The 17,169-nt window shown below is 34.5% G+C and overlaps 1 protein-coding gene across 2 annotated transcripts in view; it reads left to right on the top strand.

Moving 5' to 3' along the window:
* Window positions 1-17,169, top strand: part of Tenm1 (teneurin transmembrane protein 1) — a 621,649-nt gene that overhangs the window by 445,050 nt on the left and 159,430 nt on the right. For both annotated transcript variants that reach the window (XM_013018086.1, XM_013018087.1), the window contains 3 exons: window positions 6,406-6,591; window positions 8,122-8,145; window positions 10,041-10,187. In XM_013018086.1, coding sequence (XP_012873540.1) covers window positions 6,406-6,591; window positions 8,122-8,145; window positions 10,041-10,187 — 357 coding nt within the window. The remainder of the gene's footprint in view (window positions 1-6,405; window positions 6,592-8,121; window positions 8,146-10,040; window positions 10,188-17,169) is intronic.

Here is a 17,169-nt window from a genome sequence, read left to right on the forward strand (position 1 = left end):
CAAGAAAATGTGGTATATATACACAATGGAATTCTATGCCTCCATCAGAAAGAATGACATTGCCCCATTTGTTAGGAAATGGAAAAACTTGGAAAAAAATTATATTGAGTGAAGTAGTATTTTTGTAAATCACTATCCTTATGTCCAGTAAGTTGCCTTATAGTTCTATTTGTTAGATCTTATAAATGTCGATTAAATTTTGTAGAGTGCTTTCTGTATATAATAAGATCACATTTTTCATCAGTCATTATGAAATGGATTAAAGTAAAATGGATAAATTCAATGATAGATCACATTAATAGATTTTCTATAGAAACTATCTTGACATTTATCTCACTTGATTGTGATTTCTGTTGCGGTTTGTATATGTAGGTGTGTGTCTGTGTATGTTTGTATATTTCTTTCTTGATTTGTAGTTATTCTATTGAAGAATTTGCAATAGTAGTGATAAAATTGGCCTGTTTGAAAAACACTTCCCATTTTTGATTACTGCATTTTTGCAACAGAATATAGGACTGTTACAAAATAATTCTCGTGTAATAAAAGGTAGAAATAATCTGTCCTCTAAAAATTTGGCAAGATATACCATACTATAAAGCCATCTGGGCTATCTTCAATATATTTGATGGGTAATTCAGGTTTTGTATTTCCTCTGAAATCCATTTGTTTTCTTTAAAAATACCTACTTTGTGTAAGACTTCAGATTTACGGGCATGAATTATTAGTATAATTCTCAATTATATCTTAATTTAGATACTATGCTTCACTATTATTTTCTATTGTAATATTTTTATTGTAAGGATACTGTACAGAGGGGTTACAGTTACAAGATTAAGGTAATGCGTACATTTCCTATTTAGTATTATTACCTCCTTTCTGGTTTTTCCCCTATAATCCCTTCCCTCCCCATTTCCCCTACTCCTCCCTTCCACCCTCCTGAAGTTGTAAAGTACATTTTCATCATAGTGTCTTATACATCTCATCGTTACAATGGGTCAACCTGTACTCTTGTTTCAGCTTTGTTATTTCCCTTCTCCTCCCCAAATTAGAAAAATGTATTTACAAGATGCAGGGAGCCAGAATAAAATACAGTGAAAACAGGGGTTATACCATGGGGGAAGAACATACAAAAGAAACAAAAAACTCAATACATTAAAAGCAACATCGACAATGAAAAAAACTTCTTGTGTCCCTATCTTGGGGTTCATTTCACTTAGCATCACCTTGTACAGTCATATGTACATAGCTTTTGACCTTTTCTGCTTGTCTGGTAAGGTTATCCTAGATGTATACTAGTTATTGCAAATAAGGGAAACCATAGGACCTATGTTTCTTTGGGTCTGGCTTACTTCACTTAATATAATTTTTTCCAAGTCTTTCCATTTCCTAACAAATGTGTCAGAGTCATTCTTTCTGATAGAGGCATAGAATACCATCACATGTGTAGATAGATAGATAGATAAACAGACAGATAGACAGATAGATAGACAGATATCCGTTCAACTCCAAATCGATCAAAGACCTCGAAGTAAAAGGCGACACCCTGAAAATATTACAGTAAGGAAAAGGAGAAACTTTAGGGCTTCTTGGCACAGGCCGAAATTTCTTTCATAAAGACTCGGAAACACAACAAATCAAAGAAAGGTTGGACAAATGGGATTGCATGAAATTGCAGAGCTTCTGCATGGAAAAGGACATAGCTAGCAAGATCAATAGGAAGCCCAGACTAGAAGATCTTAACTAGCCATGCAACAGACAAGGACCTCATATATAAAATATACTTAAAACTCGAAAAATTAGATCCCCTAACAACAAATCCTCAAAGAAACAACCACCCCATTAATAAGCAGGCTAAAGACTTAAAGAGAGACTTCTCTTTTTCGACAAGACTTATACATCTCATTGTTGCAATGGGTCCAACTGTATCCCTATTTAAACGATTTGTTTTTTTCCCTTCCCATCCACAAATTATACCAACATCAAATACAGTGAAAGCAGGCGTTATATCATGGGGAAGGGACATACAAAGCAACAAAGACATCATAACTCCTCTTCATAATAATAAAAAATCTCAAAAAATAAAAAATTTTAAAAAATAAAAAAAGAGTTCTCTGAAGAGGAAATAAGAATGGCCAATAGACACATGAAGAAATGCTCAACTTCTCCAGCCATGAAAAAAAATGAAAATCAAAACAACATTGAGATTCTACCTCACCCCAGTTAGAATGGCTAAAATCAAGAAATCTAATAACAACAGATGTTGGAGGGGATGTAGCCAAAAGGGAACCCTACTGCATTGTTGGTGGGAGTGTAAACTTGTTCAACCACTTTGGAAAGCAATATGGAGGTTTCTCAAAAGACTCCAAATAGAGCTCCCCTATGACCCAGCAATACCACTTTTGAGCATTTACCCAAACGATCACAAACAAGGCCATACTAAAGTTATCAGCACAACCATGTTTATCGCAGCATTATTCATAATAACTAAGATATGGAACCAACCCAGATGCCCCTCAGTAGATGAATGGATCAAGAAAATGTGGTATATACACACAATGGAATTCTAAGCCTCCATCAGAAAGAATGACACTACCCCATTTGTTAGGAAATGGAAAGACTTGGAAAAAATTATATTAAGTGAAATAAGCCAGGCCAAAGAAACACAGGTCCCATGGTTTTCCTATTTGCAGAGTCGTTGAGCATTTCTTCATGTGTCTATTGGCCATTCTAATTTCCTCTTCAGAAAAGTCTCTCTTTAAGTCTTTAGCCCACTTATTATTCAGGTAGTTGTTTCTTTGAGGATTTGTTGTTCGGAGATTTAGTTTTTTGAGTTCTAAGTACATATATATAAATGGTGAAAATACCATACAGAGGGGTTACAATTGTGGAGGTTCCACAAAAGACTCCACATATAGCTCCCCTATGACCCAGCAATCCCACTTTTGGGCATTTACACAAACAAGGCCATATTAAAGCTACCAGCACAACTATGTCTATTGCAGCATTATTTACCATAACTAAATAATGGAACCAACCCAGATGCCCCTCAGTAGATGAATGGATCAAGAAAATGTGGTATGTATACACAATGGAATTCTATGCCTCCATCAGAAAGAATGACATTGCCCATTTGTTAGGAAATGGAAAGACTTGGAAAAAAATTATATTAAGTGAAGTAAGCCAAGCCCAAAGAAACATAGGTCCCATGGTTTCCCTTATTTGCAGTAACTAGTATATGTCTGTGACAAGCATAAAAGGTCAGATAAGTTGATGTTAGGTGAAATGAATCCTAAGACACAAGAGGTTTTTATCTTTCTTGCTGTTGTTTTAATATACTTATAGTGTACAGTGTGATTTTTCTGCTTCTTTTATATGTTCTTCCCTCATGGTATAATCCATTTTCACTGTATTTTATTCTGGTGCACTGCATCTTGTATATACATTTTTTTAATTTGGGGAGGAGAAGAGAAATAAGAAAATGCTGAATTAAGCATGCAGGATGGTCCATTGTAACAATGAGATGTACAAGACACTCTGTTGCAAATGAACTTCACAGCTTGGGAGGGAGAGGGAGGGAAAAGTTGGGGATTTGGGGGAAGGGCTGGTAGTGGAAAAACAAAGGAAGGGGTAACAATGCTTGATAGGAAGTGTACTAATTATCTTACTCATGTAACTGTAACCCCTTTGTGCAATATCTTTACAATAAAAATATATATTTAAAAAAAGAATGAAAAGCAAACACAAAGAGGAAAGATTTGTTTGGTCTTATGGTTTCAGATGTGTCGATCTATGATGGGAATGCTTGGCAGAGGACTTTTTACCTCGGAGCACCCATGAAACTAAGAGAGGAAGAAGCCAGCTGGGATGGAGACTTGGCTAAGGTGATAGGGCACTTTCCCAGAAAGTATGAGATACTGGTTCAAATCTTATCACTGCACAAAAAAAGAAAAAGGAGGAGAGTCACGATATCCATTAAAGGATATCCCCACACACACATACATGCACAGATTCATTTTCATTTAATGTCATCTGAACATTTTTGTATTTTCTTTTTAATTGAGAAATATTAATTATGTGTGCTTGTAATAAGGTAGTGTATACATCAGTGGAATATTTCAGAACTTATTTCTCAGGCTCTGCTTGGGGAAATCAATCAGTTTCATGCTTCAAAGACCATCAGCTTTATATCTCTAGCACTAGCCTTTCAGAATGACTATTCCAATGCTTAGTTGATATTCATTGTACTCTCTTGACATAGCTTAATATTTATCTGTGTTCCTTGGCCCTAATTACCATCTCAGCCTTTCCCCATTCCACTAATTGTAGTATTGTCTATTAATTAATTTGAGACAAACTTTTTTTTTCCTTTCCTCTATCTCTTATATTCAACCTTGAGGAATTCCTGTATTACCTTTACATATATCTCAAATCAGTTTGACAGACCTTTTAAGTTTAACCATTATTCTTTCTGTCAAATACTTAACACAAGTCAGAGACTGCATAATGTTAAGTTGCACATGGCAATTAAGCAGAGGGTATCAAAACCATGTAGATTACCTTATTTAAAATCTACTCCTCTTTTTGTATAAACCTCAACCTTAAAAGAATACTTGGAAAGAAATTAGTTGGCAAATTGATCCAGATTGCCACATACTGAAAAAAACCATGCTACTACCTATGGAATTGATTAATGTAATTACACCTGAATGCTTCTATATTAATACCAAACCCATTGCAGTATTTGAGACTATGTAAAAATAAAGTTAGTGTCCAGAACTCTTTCTTTTTCCTTCAAGAACATATGACCATTAAATCCCAATGGATTTCTTCTCAGTTCTCCTCTAGCAAGGGAATTAGATCACGAAAGAGCCTTGCTAAGCTTTTATTTTATTTTTATACTGTTATGACTTTATTAATATTCAACATTTCTCATCAAGAAGTCAAGGATACAAAGGAGAGAACTTGAGCAGAGCAAGTACACAACCCCATTGGCTAAATAATATCATTTCAGTATAAGAAGGCTGTGTATCTTAATCAACCAGGAATCATTTATATGCTTAAAATAAATTCAAATATTGATTGTGTGATCAGAGAAACCAATTAATTACTGTCACTAAGAGCTTTACATTTTGAATATTATAAATTTTCTTGGCTATTCTTTCCAGCCAGATGCTTTTTAGTGGCTCACACCTGTAATCCTAGCTCCTCTGGGAGCTGAGATGTGGAAGAGTGTGTTTTGACAGCAGAATGGGCAGAAAAGTCTGAGAGACTCCTTTTCAAATTAACCAACACAATGCTGGACTAGACAAATGGTTCAAGTGATAGAGACCCAGTGGTGAACAAGCAAGTTGAGCAAGAGCACAAGGCTCATGTCAGCTCCTCATATTAGCAAGAAAGAAAAGAAAAAGAGAGAGCTAGTCTTTCAAAATATTAAAGATGTATTCCTGAAGTTAGGCACTATTTGTTTTTCCCTCAATGATTTTTATAGTATATCAAATCTCCTCAGCATTATCTGTGATCATTTTTCCCATTCCTGGGGCCTGAACTCATGGCCTAGGAAGTGTCCCTGACCTTTTGCACAAGGCTAGTGTTCTACCACTTGGGCCATAGCTCCACTTCTGTTGTTTGGGGTAGTTTATTGGAGATAAGAGTGTCATGGACTTTTCTGCCCAGGCTGGCTTCAAATCTTGATCCTCACATCTAAGCCTCCTGAGTAGCTAATATTATAGAAGTAAGCTACCAATTCCAAGGTAATTTTTCCATTTTCTTTTATTTATTTTTATTATTATGTTTAAGTAATTGCCCAAAGGAGTTGCCATTTAACAAAGCAATTTATGAATATAATATGTCTTGATCAGTCACCCTTTCAGCTTATTACATGGTCCCTTCATTTCTAGCTGTTATTGCCATTATCATTCTATGGACTTCTCAAAAGCAATTTAGTGCTATTTATTTATTTATTTAGCCTGTTGTGGGGCTTGAACTCTGGGTGTAGGCACTGTCCCTGAGCTCTTCAGCTCAAGGCTAGAGTTCTACCACTTGAGCCAGAGTGTCACATCAGTTTTTCTGGTGGTTTATTTGAAGAGTCTCATGGACTTTCCTGCCTGGGACAGCTTTGAACCATGATCCTCAGACCTCAGCCTATGAGTAGCTAGGATTACAGGCATGTGCCACCGACGCCTGACTCAGAGTTTATTTTTATATGTAGCTATATGACAATCTTTTTAAAACAAATTCTTTTTATTTATTTTGATACTAAATATATGTTGTTTGCATTAAATGTTCACAATCATTTTTCTTTAGAATGCACCAATAGACAGATGTTCATAGATTCTAATGTATTTTGGAAGGAATGGATGCTGTTTTTAATAGCATGTTAATACAACTTCTTTGAATTCTCTACAGAGCTCTGTACAATGGATTGTGGTAGCCATGGGGTCTGTTCAAGGGGAATTTGTCAATGTGAAGAAGGCTGGGTAGGACCAACATGTGAAGAACGCTCCTGTCATTCTCACTGTGCTGAGCATGGTCAATGCAAAGATGGAAAATGTGAGTGTAGCCCTGGATGGGAAGGTGACCACTGCACAATTGGTAAGTATTAGAATTCTTTGGCCAATGTAAATTAGACTAATTAAAGAAGCTAGGTCAGCCTAGTGATCTAATTGGCAGTTGTGATTAGTCATATTAGATGTTAAAGAAGAATGGGAGAGGTAGGAGAATTGTCTAACTTTGAAAGCTGTGTGAACTGAGTTTTCTTTTGTTGATAATATCCTGCTTATTTCTCATTACTTCAGTGTTCCTTATGTTTTGCGCTTTCAATTGCTTTGAGCTACACAAATGAAATATGTTACATTGGAATAAAGTGTCATTAGTTAATAAAAGAAGTGCTTTTGTTGTAAAGGTAATATTCACTATCCATTTTTCCTCTTGAAAAGTATAGGTTGTTTCAGTTGAAAGCACTTAAAGGCAATTTCATTAAATGGGACTATTTTAAGAGGGGCCATTTGATATCATTAGAGTCTGTCTTTAATGTATATGAGGAAGGCACTCCTGACCTATCATCAATAGAACATCTGTGTTCAATGGTTTATCCTTATTCAGTACTACAGAACATTTGTTCAGAAGCATCCATCTTCTCTCCCCCTTTGTCATCAATTTCACACATTTTCAGGGCACTGCTTGGGAGATCAGTCTATAGACAGGGGAAAACCTATACGATAATTAATCTACCATTTTGATCTTCTCACTATAAAAGACACTAGTAGTAATTGAGGTTTCTACTAGAGAACTTTTTTCCCAAAAAGAAAATCAAAACCCTTAACAGAAGGACAAGTGCAATGAGGAATAAAGAAAGTAAGTTTGAATAAGGAAAATGAGTTGCAATGTTCCCGTAGCAGGCCATGACTAGACAGAAAACACATGTAGAGCAAGGGCCTGAATGAGCTTCTGGATTCACAGCTCATTGTTTGTGGAACTTTTTCCCCACTAGACTATACTATAGCTTTTTTTTTAGGTGAAAGTATGCTGTTATAATGATTGGAACCTACCAAAGCAATGTATACTACTTATAACATGTATAATATATACTTTTAATATAATGCATTAGTAGTCTACTAATGGTAAAGTTAGTCTTCTTCTGTGACTGTGGAAAATATTTAAGATTCATTAAAAATGTGGTGAGGATTGAGATTCAGATGCAGCTTCAATAATTACATTCCTGCACTAGAGTGTGTTTATTGCCTTCACATAAGAAGACTTAAATATTGTGATGATTACCAAAGGTGGTTACTCCAGAACTCCCTTTGAAAGATATTACCAATAAGAAGTGGAAGCAAATGCTCTTTTACAGAAGTTATTACTGAAATGTAAAAATGCAATTTTATACTTTTAGTGAAATATGACACTTTTTTAGGAAGCCTAATAGAGTTCCTGGCAGAAAGGCCGTTAATATTTTCCCCACAGAAAATATTACTCACAAACTACACAGGCCTGTGTACAAACTTTTGAGCTGAGGTGTTTCAGAAGTGACTCTCTCAGGCAACAGCTGATAAACCATTAGAATATGTTTCATAGCTTTGTTCTTCCAGAAATTCAGTTAATTCCACTTTTTTTCCTTTTTAGCTCACTACTTAGATGCTGTTCGAGGTAAGACTTTTTCTCATCAGTTTTAAAGCAAAAGGATATGTATTAGGCAGAATATAGGCATACAGAAGAAAAAGGTTTTGGTTTTGTTTTCTTGTTTTATGTATTGTTTGATTTTGCTTTCTAATTTTACTTAAGTTTAATATTGTCAGGTATACACTGTATCAATTGGATTGGAAGATAATCTGTTCTTTTTCCAAGTCCAATAGGAAAAAAATTCCATAGGATAGACTGAACTAGTAAGCAACTTTAAGAACTAATATTTCTTGTCTCTGTACAGAGGGGTGTGTGTGTGTGTGTGTGTGTGTGTGTGTGTGTGTGTGTGTGTGTGTCTGTCTGTCTGTCTCTGTCTGTGTCTGTCTGTCTGTCTGTCTGTCTATCTGTGTCTGTGTCTGTGTCTGGTGTGTTTGAACCTGCCAACAGTACAGCTTGCCAGATAAACTGTTTCTTTAATATTCTAATAAATACTTACATCTATATGCAAAGACCTTAAATCCTTACAAGGGCAAAGTATTATCCCCTTAGAAGTATACCATCCTCCATCCCTCTAAGATTCTGCCTTTGACAGAGACAAGGGATATTCTGTTGGATGCCCTGGTGTCTTTCATCATCTCAGCTTCAGAAGCTGAATAGGTCCCAAATTATCTCTAATTTTTCCTTTTACTTTGAATATCCAATAGAATGGAACTAGATAAATTCCCTTTTATAGTCTATGTATGTTCATTCTAAGCCATGACTTGAAGAAATTATACACATAAAACTTTTCATATTTTCTAGTAAGCCATCTGTCATTTTAAAGGTTTTCCCTCCTCTAGCCTGTTGATAATTGCTTAGAAAACCATTTGGAAGGAACATTGGGTTACTTCTACAGATTTTAAAGCTCATTTTTCTGCTCTTTTATACTTCTGAATTTTTTTCAAATACAAAAAAATGAAAAGAATGTTGATTGGGCTATTAAAATGGAGGTCTGGTCTTGTAGAGCTACTGAAAAAAAATACTCAGAAGATATTTGCTATCTCCATTGTTTACTTGACACATGTGAAGTTAACCCTTTTTTAGACCCTAATCATCAACTGCTTATAGAAATAGGAGGGTATTTTTAGGGCTATTAGAGAAGAAGAAACAAAAAGTCAAAAGAGAGACCAATTTGAGTGCTGGTGCTTTTATTGATAGATAAAACTCCATTATTCTGTCCTATTGAAAATACTTTTTTCAGTTATTCTACAGAATTCAAAAAATCTACATCTGGCAGGTTTTAATTCCATAAACATTTGCTAAGCACTTAATAGCATTATTACAGGCATAGTGTTATACTGGCTTCTGTGAGAGAAAACGCAAAAGTAATATTTGCCAGCCTTAGCTCTCAGATCAATAATAATCATGAAAATGTGAATAGATGCAAAGCAATTGCTGCATATTTATAAGGAATGGTGTGTCCTAAACTATATACCAACATACCAAAGTCCAGGAGCAATACATCATGAGGAAAAAATCAGTACAGGCTAGAAGCAGTCAGAGATTTTCTTCATAGAAACAGCTATGTTTTCCAAACTCATTGACTATAACTATATATAGCATTACCCATTCAATTTTGATTAAGATAAGGAGGCATGTTTTGGGTGAAAAATCTTGTCACCACCATAGTTTTTATCCTATCTGAACCAGAAGATATGAATTGGGGTTAGCATTAATGCTTAATGAGCTCTCCAAGGAAAAACACTGGAAAGTAAGGAATAACAAGTTCCCTGGGAAGATTTTGCAAGTAAGCAAGCTCCTCTTCTATTTATTCAATACCTCATCTGAATGGAGCCCAATTGATTACAACACAATTGATGCATCAGTGTTAGACAATTCCTTTCTGATGTTTCTGTGATTGTTACTGTCTGCTGTCTTTTCAGATGGCTGCCCAGGGCTCTGCTTTGGAAATGGGCGGTGTACTCTGGATCAAAATGGTTGGCACTGTGTGTGTCAGGTGGGTTGGAGTGGAACAGGCTGCAATATTGTCATGGAAATGCTTTGTGGTGATAACTTGGACAATGATGGAGGTGAGTCACTTATAAAAACTTAATATAAGAAAAAAATAACCCAGTCTCTAGCATAGTAGTAACCAACCTTGTTACATGAGCATTAAGAATTTGAAGTTTAAATTATATATAGCCATACTATTTTTTATCTCCATAATATTTAATATACAATATATTAAATATTTATTGCAGTTAGGTATTATTCCAAACTCTTTGCATATGTTGTTTAATTACCACAATAACTCTATGAAGTATAGGTACTATTATTTTCCCTATGTATGTATACATAGGAAACCAAAGGCTCTGGATAGGCTTGCAAGTGACTTATCCAAGGTCACACGGGGAGAAAGTAACAGACCCAAAGTTTCAATTTAGTGTTCATTCTCATAAGTAATACACTAACCAATACAGGATTAACTATGACAAATTAAGCTAACATACCACTGTTCAAGCTGTCAGATGTTAGTGTACATTATACTATATACACTACAAAATGTTTTCTTTGTTCTCAGTCATGTAGAGCTCCCTATTGTGTCTCTACATTTTAGCAACAGTATCATTCACAGGACACTGAATTTTAAAATGATAGCTTTTTATATTTAAGGGAAATTGTGCACATAATATGTTATGTATTGTTATGTTTATTGAGACATAATAAGTGTAGCAATTTGTGGATTACAGTACAATAATTCAATAGTAGTATATGATGGATAATAATAAAACTAAGGCAATAAGTACTTCTATCTTCGAAAATATTAATCATTTGTAGTAATCTTATAATATATCATACACTATTATAATCAAGATTTATTTCTGCATTATAGAAAACCAGCAATAATTCCTCCTATCCAACTATGTTTTGGGGACTTTACTGAAATTCTTTCTGCCCCCCTCCACCTCCTTTATGTCTTTCTCAGGCTCTAATGAATTATTTAATTATGTTGTTCAGTGATGCCAAGTTTGCCTGTGCATGATACTATGAAAATCACATGCAGCTTTGAAGGCACAGAGTAAACACTACTGTTTTAGTGAAGCTAACTGAAGCATCTTCTACATTCTACAATCAGACCTTAAAATAGCCCAAATCACTTCTTTTTTCATACTTTCTGCTCAAGGATATACTGTCTTAAAATGAAGTCGATGATTAAACTTGACTCCTCAGTTTTCTATATTGCTGAGACAATTTCATCCTTGTAATTTGAATCCAAACATGGGGCTTAAATTAATAAGGAAACAGTTATGGCTTAAGCACTAAATTGAATGTAAGAGTTGCTTTCTTATTCTGATTAGAACAAACTAAAATGGGACTGATAATGGCATTAACTGTTTAATAAGTATTTATAAGTATTAAATGAAATGATTCAAGTAAAATACTTAAAGATACCATGAACACTTACATATACAAACACACACAGACACACACACATAGACACACACATACGCAAAACTTGGATGATTTTCTGAAGAGACCAATCACTACCTATCTAAATTGAAAACCTCACTTGGGAAACCAGAGCAAGATTATTCTATTAAATATACAATGCTCAATTATTTAGCTGGTTTTTACAACCCTCCAAGACTCATCTTTTTTTTTCTTCCTCTTACTTATGTACTTCTTCTCTACACACATCAATTCACTGTCCATAGTTAAATTCTTAATTCAAGCCACACTTCTCTGATAGTCAGAGGTGAATCTCTCCTGGTACTTATAAACAAGCAGTTATTAGAATTTAAATTTTTCTTGGTACATGTCAAACATGACCCATGTCCCATAGTTATATGCTCATTATAATGAATAATGGTACCTCACTTGTATTCAGGGTAAACTATGTACCAGGCACTGTCCTATGCCTTTAATGTGAATTATTTCATTTACTCTCTAAAGTGTAGGACATATTATTGGGACTACTTTAAAAATGAGAAAACTGAGATAGAGAAAAGTTAAGTTGCTAAAGATTATATAGCAATCAAATGATAGGTCCAAGATGCATAATATAGGTGATCTGTCTCATTGTTGTAGAAACAGAGATCTCTCAGGTGATATATGGATTGAAAGGTTATGTTCAGTTGTAATTCTTAACTCAGTTGAGTTTCAGCCAAACTTAATTTCAAGTAATAAACAATTAAATATTTAATTTTCAAACATTTTATGGCCTCAAGGCCACTTCAAGGCAGTCTGAAATGTTCCCTGAATAGATCAATTAAATATTAATGAATTAATAAGTTATCAATTCTCTGTGTCTGTGGTATGTATAGATAAAGAAAAGATATGGAAGATTTTACTGAATATGCATTGACCTCTGATAGTCCTTTTAAGAACTGTGTGTCAATATGCAAATTAAAAACCAAAGACCCGATATCAACTTGTGGTTTTATGAGTATTGCTTTAGAGAACAATGGCAGAAAGCTCCTTGAGAGTTTCAATTACCATTTTGCCTTTAGTAGGATTAAGGTGATATTGATGATAAATATAGATTCAATTCTATTTTGCAATAGAAAGATAGTGGAAATAACCTCTGTTAGCCCTATGAATAAGATATTAGACCAATAATTACATTGTTACAATGCTTTTGTATTACCCCTAAGAATACGTTGAATACTCTACATTTGGTGATCTCAGCTTCCTAGCTTACCAGAATGGCTGGATTCATTTAGTAAAGATGATCAATAGTTTCATACTTGTTTGTATATGTATGTATATTTTAAATTAAATCAGAAAGTGTATATTGAACCTTTTCAAAAACCGTGGTCCTAATTTTAAAAGTACAACTCTCAAGAAATCTTCCAATCAAAAATATCACTTTCAAGCAGTTATTTCAAGTGGCTGCTACCTGATTAGTGAATATTATAACTGATACTTAAAGCATGTCAAGATTATTTTGCATCCTAATCAGCTTTGAATATTCATTTGCAATGCTGTTTCTTCCTGTAGCCTTGACTTTAGTTACACTCTGATTCAATGCATTGTGACTCTTTGTAATTAATTAAGCTGCATCGAATATGTGGGTGACACAACTTCTGTATAAGATACCTAAGAGATCCTTGGACACTGAAACAAAGCAGAATAAATCATCTTTGGATTTTGTTTAACATGCAAAAAAAGGAAACTCTCTTAGCATGAAAGTAATTACTGAGGTAGACATGATAGTACACACTTGTAATCCAAGCATTTAGAAGACTGAAGCAGAAAAATTGTGAGTTTGAGACCAACTTGTGCTTTATAGCTAGCTGGAAGCTAGCATAACCCTGTCACAAAAAAAATTGTAAAATAATACAAAAGAGAAAGAAAAGAAAGAAGGAAGGGAAGAAATCCAACTAATTATTATAGAAGTCACAAACCCATCAAATGCCTTGACTTCATGTATCCCTTTTCTTGACTTCATTTTAGTCAACAGGCACCTGCCACATTCATAACCCTATGACTGGAGAAGACTTAATATATGGTAACCAGATGTTCATTTGTCAATCATGTGTCCTAATTTGTTCTTTTAAAAATATGGTCACCACTCTACTTAGGCCCTGACTAGCTCAGTTTCCATTTTGTGCTATGCCTCCTGTCTCCTGACTTTCTTCAGGTCACCATGATATCCTATTTCCACTCTCCATTAGAGTTGATCTGGTTTGTTGAGATTGTTTGTCTGCTCTTTCATTACTACCCTCATGGCTCAGTTTCCTAACATTCTTAAATGTTTTCAAAGATGCAAGTTTTTTAGGGACATGTGTCTGCTCATAGTCACTGGCTTTCTAATAAAGACTACCAATTTGACCTCTCAAAAAAATATGATCACCAAAACCTCATACATATCAATTAATATGTGAGAAAGGTTCGAGTTCAAACCTTAGTCCAGATGCTTGTGCACACACACACACACACACACGTACACACACACACACACACACACACACACAAATCAGTGATGAAAACCAGCATTATGAGGTAAACTGTGTTGGGACAGCTATTAATAAAAAAAAAAAAACTCTGTCCAGGTGCCAGTGGCTCGCACCTGTAATCCTAGCTACTCAGGAGGCTGAGATATGAGGATCATGGTTCAAAGCCAGCCAAGACAGGAAAGTCTGTGAGACTCTTATCTCCAATAAACGACTAGAAAACCAGAAGTGGCAGTATGGTACAAGTGGTCTAGTGCTCTTCCCCTTGAGCTGAAGATCTCAGGGACAATGCCCAGGCGTAGAGTTCAAACCCCACAACCATTAAAAAAGAAAAAAAATGAAAGAAAAAGAAAAACACTTTGGGATTGTAACTTAGGGATGTAACTCAGTGGTGGTATAAAGTATGCTTCATATACACAGGCCCTAGGTTCTATCCCCAGCACTATAAAATAAACCTTGAATTTTAATTCATGTCTGAAGAATCAAATAAATCAGAATGTTTCAGCTGGATTAACAAATAAAGGTAAAAGAAGAATCAAATGTATGTAACTAAAGAAAATAGAAATGGCATATCTTATCATGGGAAGACAGTTATCAAACATAAAAGTAAATAAAGAAACCAAATAGAAAAAAATGGTAAATGTAACAAAAATATTTAAACATTTTAAATATGTTTGGATAATTTTGTAGATCACCAATATGTAAATATTTGGAGACATTAAAAAGTTCCACTGTTTGGTACAATAACCACTCACCACGTGGGAGTATTTAAAATTTATTAAAACTGTCAAGTGCACAATAGCTGCATGAAGATAGTGGCTTATTGTGTTAGATAGCACAACAGTAGAACATTCCTAACTTGGCGTTTGTTTTATTGGATAGTGCTTATTCAAATTTTAACTCCAATGTTTACCTTTCACTTAAACATTTCATACTGAGTACCTGATTTCCCATTCATTCATTACTATTCTTTATGAAGTATTATGCTTGACACTGGGAAGGAAATTTTAAACAATACAACTTATGTCTCCACTTATCATCTAGCAACCAAAACAGAATTAAATAAGAATTCGTGCCAAAGGTTATGTATTTAAAATTTTGAATACTGCTATAAAAATCTGAGAGAGGCATACATGTCAAAGGACATAATTACATCTGAGTGATTCAGGAGCCTATTCAGAATATTCAACACCAAGGAAACAGCATGCACAAGTGCCCTGTGGTAGAAATGTACTAGGCTCTTCTAGGAAGTCATTATTGCCAGAACATAGTAAGTTAGGGATATGCTAGTATATAAAAGGGGACAGGGACTGAATTACACAGAACATTGTGAGCTTTATAAGATCTTCAACAATCAATAAAGATGCTATTTTATGCATTCTAGTTATAAAAGTATAGTAGTCTCTGGTGCTATGGAAAGATCATAAGGTTGGAAAGACAGGAAGATTAAAATGCATAATAAGAGTTTTATCAACATCAACGTGACTTTTTTCTCTTTTAAACACTTATCACGTGTTTGTCCCAGCTTCTTTAACAAAAACTCTTTCTGTGGTTTATATTCATATTCATTGGCAAAATCAGTAAGGAAATTACCCAAAACAAAATGATCTTCCTAGTATCATTCGTCATAAAAATTCACCATTCATTAAAAGTAATAGCTATCTGCAAGCCTCTCTTGCAGTATAGTGTTTTAGATCTAGAAAACAGCACCATGTGTAAATATGAGCATGTATAAACTCATGGATCAATTAACTTCATGTTTTGAATGTCAGAAAAATACTTCAGTGTTTAATAAATAAGAAAATAAAAGCCAAGGCATAATGATTTAATAGCATTTTCTCTGTTTAAAGACCATATGCCTTCCCTCCATATAGTTTTGAGATTTTGTGTGTAAGACCTGATAATCAAATACATGTTCCTAACTATTCTAGTCTAACCATTTCTTTCTCATTTCCAAACAATATATTTAGTAAAAGTAATCACTTAATTATGAGAACCTAAAATGCCACATGCTACCAGTTGAAAGTGAAGTGTGAAAGTCTACTCTATAACTGAGTTCATCACTCTCCCTTGGTATTACACATTATCAACTAAGCCTGGTAATACTTGACAATCATCTGTATACCTTTACAATGGTGAAAATGAATGAGAAAATGCATGAATGAAAGTGGTTTAATGCACATAGAAGAATGTGGTATCAATGAAATGTTGATTACCAACGTGCATTAATTGCATGTTTATTAAAATCTAGGCAAATTTGCAAATGTTATAGGAATAGGAGTTTAAGGTTTAGCAGACATCTAGTCTACAACTTACAAAAAGGGTAAACTTCAATCTAGTTCTTACATAAATGTGACAAGCACTGAATCAGTGAATTCAAAAAATGAAAAAAATTATATAGTATTAATGTCTGTCTAATTAAAGTCTATAAGACCTTACCCGCGTGGCAACCTACCCAGATGTTGTGAACAAAATGAATACATTTCAACCAGCGGAATGTGCTATATACAGAAGTTACTTGCTCTCCAATCTGTGTTAAGACAAATTCAATGAAATGGAGACAACACTGTAGACCACTGGCAGCAACCTCCAGGACTCTTATCCCTAGACCTTGGAGTATTTGTCCTATGTCTTGCTTATTTCTCTAATCATAATGTTCCCCAGTCTATGGTCATACCACCCTAAATACATTCAGTGTCATCTTTGTGATTATTGAAGTGTGTGATCCTTATAGCTCTATGGGCTAGATATTATTGTTACCTACATCTTATAGATGCAGAAATCAAGAATCCAGAGTGGAACTAATCAGAATCATGTAGATCTTAAGTGGTAAAGTCAAGATTGGAACCAAACTAGTTTTTTTTTTATTACTTTACTTCATTTTCTCTAAATAACATAAATTTACTCAAGCACTTGGAAATCCTACAGGCTAGGTCAATACCAATAAGACTTACTGCTTGGTGAATGAAATTTGCAATCGGAACACTACATGTTCCTGACTCTCAAATTTCTTACAGCTGTACAATCATGTGTAGCATTCTTTTCTTTATTTATACAATTAAGATAAAATAAAATTAAGATAACTAGCTACACTAGTCACTGGTAGCTTATGCCT

Source organism: Dipodomys ordii, unplaced genomic scaffold (assembly GCF_000151885.1).
Source record: "Dipodomys ordii isolate 6190 unplaced genomic scaffold, Dord_2.0 Scaffold38, whole genome shotgun sequence".
In the NCBI taxonomy this organism is placed as follows: domain Eukaryota; kingdom Metazoa; phylum Chordata; class Mammalia; order Rodentia; family Heteromyidae; genus Dipodomys; species Dipodomys ordii.